Source organism: Heliangelus exortis, chromosome 16, assembly GCF_036169615.1.
Source record: "Heliangelus exortis chromosome 16, bHelExo1.hap1, whole genome shotgun sequence".
Taxonomy (NCBI): Eukaryota; Metazoa; Chordata; class Aves; order Apodiformes; family Trochilidae; genus Heliangelus; species Heliangelus exortis.
In genome coordinates, this window is record NC_092437.1 from 8,389,994 (window position 1) to 8,402,840 (window position 12,847).

Consider the following 12,847-nt stretch of genomic DNA (forward strand, 5'->3'; position numbering starts at 1 on the left):
CCCCCACTTCCACTCAAATCACAGCAGATTAAAGAGGCTTTTGTTGAAATACAACAGACAGACACATAGAGGCAGGGTTCAAATTAACTGATTATAAATCACTAGTTAGTCTGAGAAGCCAAATCTAGAGCTGGCTAATGATTTGAAATTACTATCCAATTGTTAAATTAATCCCCTGTTTTAAAGCAACTGGGAAATGTTTGATAGTTGCAAAGAAATAAATATTTAGGTGTTTTCTGGAGGACTTGTACTCTGCAGGGCTTGTTGAGGCTCTGTGGAGAAGAGATGCTAGAGCTGAACCATATACAAGAGCTGTGATATGGAAAGGAAATGAGCCTGGTTTTTAAGATGGGCCCATTTTACTTGTGGCTTGCAGCTCTTGGCTTGGGAGTTGAGCTTTAAATTTTCAGCCACTTTGGTAGGAGAGTCACAAGTTGATATTTGCATACTGTAATTTTTCAGCTCTTGCTGTGATGTCTGCCTGACACCAAAAGCATTTTGAAATTCCTGTGTTAACCAGTATGAAAATGTTCTAGTGCTTGTTTCAGAGTTATCACTGGAGAGTGACCAGGGTTTTTCCCTCTAGTGCTGAGACCTGGAGCTGTGAGACAGGAGGCTTTCAGCCCTCTTCACAAGTTGAAGCCCAAATTTTTTTAGCTAGTGGGAGCAGTAGGTTTGCTAAATCTTTATAGGGCAGTGTTGTCTCGTTCTTGTGGAAGAAGTATTATCCATTTTCCTTAGAATGATGAAATGGAAGGAAAAGAGGTAGGGAGCATCACACAACACCCACAAACCCCCTGTCCTGCTGCTGCTCTAATGCACTGATACCTTTCCTTTGCAGGGACTGTGAAGGTGAAGAGCTCTAATATACAAGTAGGCGACCTCATCATTGTTGAAAAGGTTAGCCTTTGCATGTAACTTTTCTTTGTAAAGTAATTCTTTGCTAGACCATAGAAGATGAGGTATTTTGAAGTCACATTTGGTTTATGGTAGGCTCAGAATATCAAGTGTTGGAACACCAGTTATAATATTCAGCCACTTTTCAGAGTTTCTCTCGCTCTCCTCTGCCCCCTTTTTGACAAGCAAGAAGCTGTGTCCTCTAAAACTATTAGTATGAAAATATTCAGTACAAAAGAAAAAAACAAACAAAACAAAAAAAAGGTAGCAGTGGATTCCAAATACATTCTTTCTCCTAGCATGGGACTTCTTGAGAGGAAACCAGCATTAGTTTAAAATTTCTTCATACTTCTAGAGTTACTCCCTGCATCTTTTGTAAACCTAGCTGTTGGTGGGTCTGGTCAGTGGGAGCTGGCACCAGTTATTATTCTGTGCTTGGAATTCTGCAGGGAAGTGGGTTTAGGATTCAAAGCAAACTGAATACCAAGCTTCAGTTTGACAAAGAAATCCTCTTTCTGCTCCACACCCCCTTTGCTTGTCACGGTGGGGCTGTGGAAGGCGGCAGCACACGCGTGCAGGGCTGTATGCACAATAATGGCCTTTCTTCTCCTAACAGAACCAGCGGGTCCCTGCTGACATGATCTTCCTGAGGACATCAGAGAAGAATGGTAAACATCTGGAACCAATTGTCAAAATGGCCATTAACCTTTCACTGGTTGTTTAGAGAAAAATATCTCTTGGAAATGTGAAAGAACTAAGTAATAGTAAAATTTTAGAGAGACAGAGAATTCAAATGCTTTTACAGACCACCACTTTTCAGGCTGTAATACTGTATTTTTGTTTGCTAATCAAAGAACTTAGGTAGTTGAATCCTGGGTAAATGAATCATATTACACACTGGTTTGCATTATAGATGTAAATAATTTTTCTTGCTGTTCAGGTTTGTTTTGCTAAGTGTGGAATAAGGAAACATTTGATCAGAAGCACTAAAAAACATAAAGACTAATGAGAACATTTCAAAAGTCTTAAGGGTAAAGTGCAGAGTCTCTCTGTATTCTGGACTGGTGGAATGAAATGAATGTGTGGCACAAGAATATAATTCCAACATGATTAACAAATATTACCAGAAATCAGTTTCCAAAGATAGAATGGTGTCCTAGAAACATTGCTCATTTCATGAGCTGTAGTTGTACGAAGACAGATCTGGAAAGAGCACTGACTGGTGTTGAAAATCCACAGGGTCTTGCTTCCTTCGCACTGACCAGCTGGATGGGGAGACAGACTGGAAATTGAGGCTGCCTGTTACCTGCACTCAGAGACTGCCAACTGCTTCTGTAAGCTGCCTTCCTACAAAATATTCTACTTGGTAAACACATGTTATCTGCTCTACCTGAAAAATGTTCAGGTGCTTCAGTTAATGGGCTGTTTTGAGAAACAGGTTACTGCAGCATTGTTCTGCACAGGGCTCATTGCAAGCTACAGATTAGCTTTGGCAACAAAGAATGTAAGGGTGAGCCAGCTCTTCCTGAGCTCCAGGCAAGATTTCAGGTAAGGTGAAGCTTTGATGTCACCGCAAAGCTGTGCAGGTAGGCACTGGGGTTGGCAGCTAGAGAATGACCTTGCAGCAGGATGTGGCTAATGGTGGGATGCTCCTATTTTATTTTTCTTCTCTGGAGACCATTGCAGTAACTGACTTACTGCAGAATAGATACCTTTGTTGGTGGTACTTCTCAAATGCTCCCTTTTATTCCTTGCACCTACAGGTTTTTTTAGGGCACAGTTCATCCATTTTCATGAAATGGCTTCAGAGGCAGTTAAGTTTTAATTGCTTGCTTTTATGAAAGGACAGAGTGTCACCATGGAAGCTCCACTGTATGATCTGATATAAGCATAGAACCTTCATCAAACAGTGTTTCCCAAAGTCTCTATCTGAAGTAGTCCATGTGGTTTAAAAATAAACAAACAAAAAAGGTGGAATCCAAGCACCTGTTTTCTTTGTGTTCTGTTTGTAAAGAGTGCATAAAGTTTTTGTTTGCTTGTTTGTGTTTTATAAAAAGGCTTTGAAGCAAGGCAGCAGTGAAAACTGTGCAGAATTGGCATATCTTCTTGTCACCACAGAACTGTTCCTAGTGACATTGGCATCTTGAACTAAATATTGACTGACAGGGAGTTCTTAGTTGTCTTAGAAGACTAGTCCAAACCTTATTTTCTATGAGGTAATAAGTGTCTTAGGCTGTTTTTTAGCCTAGCTTAGCTGAAATTGCTTTTATGGGGCACCAGCATCTAACTCCCAGGAGTGTCTCAGGTATCAGTTCAAGAAATACTCTCAGTGAAGCTGATACAAGAGTTGTGTTTTCTCATAGACAGTTGGGCTCCACTAAGTAATATAATTTAGCAATTATCTTAACTTGATAAGTAACTCTTGCTTAAAGTATTTTTGTAGAAACATTTGTACATTATTAAAATGGAATTGCCTGTCTGCCAAAACTTGTCTTTTATAGGACCTGCTGCAAATCCGTTCCTACATATATGCAGAAGAACCCAATATTGATATACACAATTTTGTGGGGACCTTCACAAGGGTGAGTCTTGCTGACATATGCTTGACATCATATAGACAGTGTTTGTTTTTGAAATGTGCTGAATGCTACCAGAATGCCAGAGTTTTTCAGGAGAGATAGATAAAAAAGTCTCTTTTTTTTGTTTTAAAAAAAATTCTTTCTTCATCAAATGCATGAAATGAATCTGAAACAGGAATTACTGAAGCTTTGACTTAGAGACAATGTCATACACTGTTTGGGATTAAGAACCTTACTCTTTTGGTGCCTAAGAGGAATCATGCTTTTTTTGTAACTGTTCCCTGGTGCACATCAGACTACTCTCCAGGCATTACTGAGCAGTCCAAACAGGTTCTCAATGAGATCTTACAGTAGCAGGAAAAATGCTATAACCAAGTGAGGGAACATTTTCCTGTAATCCCCAGAGAGCTGTTGACAAATCCCTTTCTCATTTATGGTTCCCAGGGGCCTTCAGCAGACAGAGGTATCTTAATAGATTTTTTTTATCCCAACTGTTCTGCTCCATGGAAAACAAAGTTTTCATGTTCTTAACCCAGCCAGATCTTTACCTGGGTTTATGAAAATCTTCCATCTTATCAAGAAGCCATCTACCAACACTCTCAGCATCACTTTCTGAACACTTCGGTGTAAATCTTGTCCACTGGGCTTTCACACTACTGGCAAGTTTGTTTTTATCCTCTTGTAGGAGGACAGTGACCCTCCAGTGAATGAAAGTTTAAGCATAGAAAACACCCTATGGGCCAGCACAGTGATTGCATCAGGTAAGATGGAAGCATGTGATTTTTTTTTTTTGATTTTTTTTTTTTTTTAAGGGAATATGTTAACAATTTTTAAAGGTCTTTTTGTAATAGACTAATAATCTCTGTCAGTTGGAGAAATTAGCAGTTGGGATGAGGTTTCCCACTTGTCCTAACACCTCTGGGGAGCTGAGCTGACATCTAATTGCCTCTTGGCCATTCCTAGATGAGAAAGAATTGGAGTGGCCTTTGGGCACTTCTTTAGCATCCAGGACCAGAATAGCACTTAATTGCTCTCCATGTTGACATCCTAATCTGTAACAGAAATGGTGTCAAATAGATTCTGGTAACAGAAGCTAAGATGAAAGATTTCCAGGTAAGTGCTTCCATTGAGTTCATCTTAGTTTCAAAGTGCAAAAAATAAATTCTCTGACAGATTTTGGTTTATATATATGATAAACTCCTAAGGCCTGAGACTAATCAATGGCCTCTTGTAGAGGCTTGTCAAAGTAAAAGCCTTGTCCCTCTCTTGTCCAGTGTGCTTGCAAGGTTTGCAGGGTAGCTGGAGAAGAGTGAAATTCTGTTCTGGAATTAAAGTTGTTGAATGGAGAGACTTCACAGTGCAGTACCTAGGTGTACATGGGATTGATAATGAGGTGAAAGAAGATTAAATGTCAAAAGATTTTTTCTGAAGCACTGAACTGAGTGTAGAATTGTCACTTCTGAACAAAATAGATGGAGAAATGGAAAGCTGTTTTTCCCGTGTCCTGTATGGCTACTCTCCCCACAGCACCCTTTTCGGGGTGGGGGCTTTCTTACCTCTTGTATCAAAGCTTTAATTTCTGCCAGCTCTTGGAGTGCTCTCACACTGCCATGGCACAGGAGATGTAACAGTAAAGTGTCCTAGTAAAGTCAGGGAAATGCTTTTCTGCCATCAGCACATGCACAGCTAGTGCCTGCTGAGGGTAAAAGCTCTTCCTCTGCTGTACACGTGGGTAGAAACATTTTGCCCTAAAGGAGAGCCCAGGGCATGCTCTGCTCTGCCTGGTCACTACTTCAGCTCAATTTAGAAGCTCTGGGTGGTCTTGGTGTCTGTATCAAGGTGTACAATGACCTCCCCTCTGCCCAAATGAACTTACTGTTTGAGTACAGTCCTCCCTTCTGGGTATAAACAGTTATCTTTAGATAGACATCTTTGATTTCAGTTATTAGGAATAACATTTGCAAACATTTTCATCATTTCAAGTGGTTTATGCAGTTAAGTGTGTTTTGAATGGCCAGAAAATAACTAGAAATACTTTTTATGCATACCAGTGTGCCTTCAAGCTGTTTTCTAGTCTTGACAGGTTTTTGCCCTCATTTTAACTGACTTGATCAATATTACACTCAGTTTTGTTTCTCCTGTGGCAATAATAAATGGCATGTTGTGGGTTATTTCTGTTAGGAAAAAATGGGGATATTATTTTTCTTCTGTAAGTGGAAGCTGTCAAGTTGTGCTGATGCCATCTCACTGGGGCAGCCTTTGCTTGTAAGAGGAAGCAGAGCTATGTGGCTTTCTCCATCTGCTGTAGCAGGAATGGATCTGACTGCTTGCAGTAGATTTGGAGTAGCTGTGCCATCTGCTGATTTGAATTTTGATGATCTTGCCACCACCTGCCATCTGGGTGGTTTTTTTGGGTTTTTTTTTGTTTTGTTTTTTTGGTTTAATGGAATGTTTCCCAGCATATTTTTAGAAAGCACCTCTTTTGAACAAGTTTTATTTAATGGAACAGGGAAATAGCAGAGTATAAGGTATATTTGCAGCAGTGCTGTGTTTTCACTGTTAATTTTCTTCAATTTTACAGATTGCTAAAATTTTCAAGTAAAAAATTAGACTTCAGTAATATCAGTTTTTAAACTCTTAATGGTAGATAGCTTTTTCTTTGTCTATTTGCAAAGTCTTTAAGAGAAATCTGTAGAAACCCAGTGATTTATGGTGCTAAACTGTGTGTTTCTGCAAGAAGGAAAGGGAGAACTTTGTTGTTCTCAGCTCTTTAGCAACTGTGGGACATAGCATTAAAATACACTGATAGGATTCCAGCAGCTCCATCTGTTACAGTAAGGCAGGAGCTTATATGATTCCCTTTTTAGTGGGAGCAGCAATTAGGCAAATACTTGAAGTAAATTGTAGATTTAAAAAATAAGGTAATCCTGTCTTTGAAAGCTGTTGGAATTCATTGGTGATTATGGCAACCTTCACCAATTGAGAACTCTAGTGAAGAACACTTAAGTAATTTTGACACACAGTTATGGACCACTATCTGATGTAAGGCAGTCTTTCCCAAACCTAAGCAGTGGTGATAGGAAATCCAAGAAATCCTCCATCCTTAGCAGCTTCTATTTATAGTGGGAGAGACAACTGACATCAAAGGGAGGTCAGGGAAAGTCAAGAGAGCAAAGCAGTTGACTCCTCTTTCCCTGCACATTAGTTGATGCAGTTTGATGCTGCCTCAAGCACAAGCGTTTGGGCAGAGTGGATGAAGACCTACTGAGTTTTTGTAGGATGTCTTCTGTTCAAAGTTCTTGTTTTCCTAGGTTTTATATTTCAGGTACCAGCTTTTTTGATTTCTGATTGCTATTGTCCCTGAAATTAAGCTGCAGGAAGTCCTTTCTAACAGGCAAGCCTTTGGATTTAACAAGTATTTTTATAGAGAAGACAAACTGAGATTGTTTTTCTTTGACTCATGCATGCTCTGTTTTGTTTAGGTACTGTTGTGGGAGTTGTGCTCTACACTGGAAGGGAATTGCGCAGTGTCATGAATACCTCAAACCCAAGAAGCAAGGTATGGTAAGGAAACAGTCTTACAATAAATAAAAAGGGGCAAAAAGTTATAAGTTTTTAAAGAAAATTCTTCTAAATGCCTTGCATACACACTATAGGGGCAACAATGAAGAAACACTGACTCATATCTTCCAGCCTGTGATTTAAGGTAGCTACTAAAGCAGAACCTGTTTCCTTGTTGTTTTGTTCCTATTGTACATGTGTCTTCTCAGGTTTTTATGATGGATAAAGTTGTCATTTTATATGGTTATAATAGTTAGAATAGGAAGGCTTATTTTTCTGCAGTCTTCTATTATAGCAAAGCTAAGACAAGGTGCAGGGATGTTTACATAGTACATAGTTTGCAACTTTTGGCAGCATGAGTTTCCTCGTGCTTATTTCTTGTTTCTCACACTTCTTCGTGCATGGCTTAACTTCCAGAGAATGGAAGCCTTATTTAATAATATGGCAGCAATATTGCTTATAAATTTAAATGTTTGCCATGCTTTAAAAAAGAAGTTGAATAGTGGAGAATGGGTATGCAAGTTCATTCCATTTGTGAATGTTACATTGAGCTAACATCATCTCTTGTGTGTTTGAAATGTCTTTATTTCATTTCTTTAGATTGGACTCTTTGATTTGGAAGTGAACTGTCTTACTAAGATTCTGTTTGGTGCTCTTGTGGTGGTCTCACTTGTCATGGTGGCCCTTCAGCACTTTGCTGGCCGTTGGTATCTTCAGATCATAAGATTTCTCCTGCTGTTCTCAAACATCATTCCCATAAGGTAAGGCAGCTGCTAATTCTTCCCAGCAAAATACTGTTTTGGTTCCTTTGCATGCTCCTCCATGCTTCTGGTGTGAACAAGCACATAAACTCATCTATATTCTTTTCTTGATAAGTAGTCAAATCTAGAAATAGACATCAAACTACTATTCAAACATAAGAATCACTTTGTTATTTCTGATGAATTTTGTTTATCCTATTTACCCATTCACTGTCTCTACCTTGGGCAGTGGATTTGTACCTTAAGGCATCTTCTCAGTGCTCAGGCTACCTGGCTACTTTTATAAGAGCACATCAGATAGCAAAAGGACAGATATTTATACAGCATGTAGTGTAATAGGACTCAATTGCTTTTCGGAGGGCACTGAAATGTTAATATTTAATTACACAATATTAATAAGTAAATTCTAATTTTTGGTGTAGGTCTGGGATTCATTTCAGTTCCATTTTTAACCCACTGTCTGCATATCAGTTTTGCACTCCTTACTTGTCAGTGTCTGTCTACCCCTTAAATTTATCTGTTCTCAACATAGTCTTGCCATCTATCTTTGAATGACAGTACCACTGCAGCAATGCACACTCCTGTCCATTTACCATCTGGTTATTGACTTTGAATATACTTCTCCCAGAATACCCTCCTCAGCAGCTCAAATTCAGCATGGAAGGCATGTTCATTGCACTGTGGCAGTTCACATAGATTGTTTTTTTCCAAAGTGTAACTGAAGATACATTTTATTATTTTTTTTTTCCCATTCTTCCTGCATAGTTTACGTGTGAATCTGGACATGGGTAAAATTGTCTACAGCTGGGTCATCCGCAGAGACTCCAAAATCCCTGGGACTGTGGTTCGGTCCAGCACTATTCCTGAGCAGCTGGGGAGGATATCCTATTTGCTTACAGACAAAACAGGTATCCATGTATAAAATACAGTTTTAAGTATGTTATTGGTTGGATTTTGTTACACTTTTGGCCAGCCAGAGAGTATCATGTAGGATTTTCCTGAACTAGAAGAAATATCCATTTCCTGTGACTTTGATAATATGATACAGTATTATCAAGATAGATCAGGAATATTATGTTGCTTTAAAAAAACTTCTAAAATGTGTTATTAAACCAAAAGCTAAGGATAAGAATAAAATTGAAAACAATTTTTTAGAGTTAGTTTTCAAAACCAGATGAAGATAGCTTATATACATAGGCAGAAGCATGCTATCGGTCTGTCTGCTGCTGTCCTTAGACTTTTAAAATTGAACTTGAATTCAAAAGACCTAAGCTGTAATCAAAAGCTTGGTCTGGCACAGAATCCTGATCCAACTGAAGCTGTTTCTAGAAGTTTTCTTTGGTGCAGCCAGACCAGAATTATGCCTGCAGCTCTTACTATCATTGACTTAGGGGTGAATAATCTCATTCTTATTCACTAGCACGCTGATGTGCACCACTGCTTCCTGGGAGAATTGGTCCTCACGTTTGTTAATATTGTTTGTTAATGTTGCCTGGACTTGTTACAGTGACTAAATCAGGTGCTGGCCAGTTTCTTTTGGATTTGGGGTACAGCAAGAATGTGTGCTGGGGAATAGGTGTGTTTATGCCCATTGTGTTTGGTGCTGCTTCTGTTACAGGAACTCTTACACAGAATGAGATGGTCTTCAAGCGACTTCACCTGGGAACAGTAGCTTATGGCCTGGACTCCATGGATGAAGTGCAGAGCCACATATTCAGTATATACACACAGGTAGAATTAAATTGCATTACTTAACTCTGTTCATAAAATAGATTTCTGGGTCACTGGGCTAATGGTGAGTTAGCATGGCAAGGATGTGCCTATTAACTTACTGCTTTTTGGAAAAGTCAGAAGGTAATTGAATCCATAATAGATAAATATTATCATGATTGCTATTGTATTAATGGATTGTTTCCCATCCACCAGTCTTTTAACTGCCACAGCATCTGCACATGTCTGTAAGTGCATGTATGTGCCTGTGTCTTGCTTTTGAGGCCTGATTGTAAACCAGCATACTATTATTTAGATATTCACCATTTACAGCAACCACAGTGTTTGCTTTATTGAAAAACTGGCTCTGGGTAATATTTAATGGGTTAAGTTGCTGTTCAAAATGCTGTGTACTGATGCACTAATGAAGGAAGAGGAAACATGGGCACTCAGTAAGCAGTAACTGAGAACAGTGTACTGCTACTGTCACTGCTTTAGGCCTGCAGGTTGAAAATGTTACAAGTGGGATTCTTCAGTAATGCACCAATGATCTTCTTTGATGCATTACAGATATCTGTTTTGAGAACTATCTACATCTACAAAAGACAAAAAAGTTGACATGTAATGAAAGTATAGAACAGGAAAATCCTGTTTTGAGAAGTCTCTCCCTTGCATTCCTCTTTTAGTATCACAGGATAAGACAGCATCTAAAAAGCCTTAATCTTTGTTATTAGACTTTTATTTCAGTTTTATATAATAACTAGGTAATGCCATGTGATTTGTCTGGGTCATCAAAGTGTATTCCTTAGCATGTTAGCAATGGACAATATGCTTATGAATTGAAACTTCATATAAATACCTGTGCTTCCTTCATAAAGCTGAGGTTTTACTTAGGAATATTGCTGCTTTGTAAGAAAAGCAATCAGCTGTCAGTGGCTGGTGTTCCAGCCACTCCACTGAGTAGTACTTAGAAAAGATTTAAGAATTGGCACTAATTAGGTAATCATGAAAGCATTATTGTTCACTTTTTAAAATAACCATTCTCTCAGATACAGCTAGAAAACTTTTTTTGTGACTTACTGACTGTTTGATTTTGCTTTTATAAAATGTGATTCCACAGATGCAATCTGCAGATCTAAGTGATGGGTTACTACTCCTGTGTTATAGATCAGGTATTTTCATTTCTCAACAGTTGTGGAATTACTTCATTCCTACAGAAACTGCAGAAGCTATTTTCCAAGTGCCAGTGCTTTTCTTTGGGCATGCACACCCAGTGCTGTGGACTGGGTTTTTCATGTCACATTGGTTTTGTTTTTCTCTAAAAGAGACTTTTAGACTGAAGTGCTCTTCTTATACTCCCCTCAAAATGAAACATGAAGCCAGCATTCTTGTCTGGAAAAAGGCACTATGTACTGTAAATAGGATTTTTATTTCTGTATTTTGTTCATGGTGGTAAATATGCACAACAGGTTTCCTTGACCTCAGTGATCTGTTGATGGCATTTCCCTGGGCAGCCTGTCGGGCTACAATGTGCTTTTAACTAAGCATATGATAGTTGATAAATACCTGGTATGTTGAGTAATTATCTTTTTCACTGACATGTGTCTCAGGTAACTTGTGACTCATTCAGGTATCTCTCTCTCTCTCTCTCTCTCTCTCTCTCTCCTGTGCTTTCACAGCCTTCTTAACATCTGCTTGTTTTATTGACATTGAGACCCTGAAATCACTAAACTGTACTTAAAACAAACCAATAAAAAAAATCCCCAGACTTCAGACCTATTTGTCCTAATTTTGTACTCAGTCTCCAGAGAAAACTTGACTACTGGTTAATTATTTACCAAAGTATTTGATATTTGTCAAGAAGCTTTTGGTGACTGTGACTAGTCTAGTGTGGAACTAGTACTCTGTCAATTTAAATGCACTTCAGCTGAGGGTTTGCAGCTGTTTGGCTTGCTTAAAGCCTGTTGCAAGAGTGCTGATGAACAGCAATATTAAATTTGAAGATCTTATGTGTCCTAAACACTTAAGTGGAAAGTAGATGTGGAATTACGCTGGTAAAGGATATGTCTCATAAAGCATTTATCATTACCAAATGAGATTGCTTATAATGAGAAGCATTTGCTGGCAATGATTCATTTTGAACTGTAGTTCTTATTCTTTGCTCTTATTTTTACCACGTTGTGGCCTTTGACCTGGAAGTGAAACTTTTGTCCTCTTGACACTAAAGGTTAACAGAGCAGGAAACTAGATCACTGTGTGTCCTTCTTCAACCAGGATAATTTAGTAATTGTGCAATTATCTGAAGACTCCCATTCTGATACTAAGAATAGTATTAAAAAATAAATGAATGTAATTAAGATTTTCTAGGTGCATGCAAGTCATCTGTTTTCTGTTTTCAGCAATTATATTCTCTTGCACATGAAACCAAATTGACTAAATTTTCAGAGCCAATGGTCTTTTGTGGAGCAAAAAAAGTGGTTTCCCTGAGCCTTCTGACTTTGGTCTTTCACCAGTTAGTGTTTGATGAATCTGCAAAAAAGGATCTTTTTCTCAGTGTACTGTTCCCAAAACTTAAGTAAATCTTTTGGGGTGCTTTACTCCACCAGGACCAATGATAAAGAATCTGCATTATGCTGGGGTACCTTCCCAGTGCTGGCCTGAGTTAAGGTGTATGAAGAGTGCACCTCCTTCCTGGGGACAGGAGAGTCTGCACAGCTGCTACAGTTATTGTCTTCACTGAATTAAAAACTCAAAACATTTTTCCTGCAGTAAGACTATGTTCTGCTTTCCTTTTCTCATCAGCAATCTCAGGACCCACCTGCTGTGAAGGGCCTTACCTTGGCCACCAAGGTGCGTAAAACCATGAGCAGCCGAGTGCACGAGGCGGTGAAGGCGATCGCGCTGTGCCACAACGTGACTCCGGTGTACGAGTCCAACGGGGTGACAGACCAGGCTGAAGCTGAGAGACACTATGAGGACTCCTGCAGGGTGTATCAGGCCTCCAGTCCTGATGAGGTCAGTGGCCATTTGCATGCATAAAAATACAAATACAACCTTGCTTGTTGTTAAAAAAAAATATAATTATTTGGTTAAAGTACTCCAGTCTAGTGAAGGGGGTAATATTTTAATGCATTTATTTCCCTGATAGCCTGTGAACAGACTGTAAGTGCCCTCTCAGTTGATGTAATTCAGCCAAGTCTGCCTCTCTGGTGACTAGTGTCTGGCTGCTGTGTCAGACTCTGCACCACAGAGTTTTGCCCAAGTTTCTGCATAAGTCCCTTTGACCATGTTCAGTAAATGATAGGCAGTCTTGTCTTTTTTCAGGGGATAATAACTTTG

At 39.0% G+C, this 12,847-nt stretch overlaps 1 protein-coding gene across 1 annotated transcript in view; it reads left to right on the forward strand.

Annotated features, from left to right (window-relative positions):
• ATP9A (ATPase phospholipid transporting 9A (putative)) overlaps positions 1 to 12,847 on the forward strand; it is a 58,732-nt gene that overhangs the window by 19,022 nt on the left and 26,863 nt on the right. The window contains exons 5-14 of the mRNA XM_071760008.1: positions 842 to 900; positions 1,514 to 1,565; positions 2,137 to 2,231; positions 3,399 to 3,479; positions 4,162 to 4,237; positions 6,959 to 7,035; positions 7,638 to 7,798; positions 8,564 to 8,706; positions 9,417 to 9,529; positions 12,311 to 12,523. Of these exons, the coding sequence (XP_071616109.1) occupies positions 842 to 900; positions 1,514 to 1,565; positions 2,137 to 2,231; positions 3,399 to 3,479; positions 4,162 to 4,237; positions 6,959 to 7,035; positions 7,638 to 7,798; positions 8,564 to 8,706; positions 9,417 to 9,529; positions 12,311 to 12,523 (1,070 nt within the window). The remainder of the gene's footprint in view (positions 1 to 841; positions 901 to 1,513; positions 1,566 to 2,136; positions 2,232 to 3,398; positions 3,480 to 4,161; positions 4,238 to 6,958; positions 7,036 to 7,637; positions 7,799 to 8,563; positions 8,707 to 9,416; positions 9,530 to 12,310; positions 12,524 to 12,847) is intronic.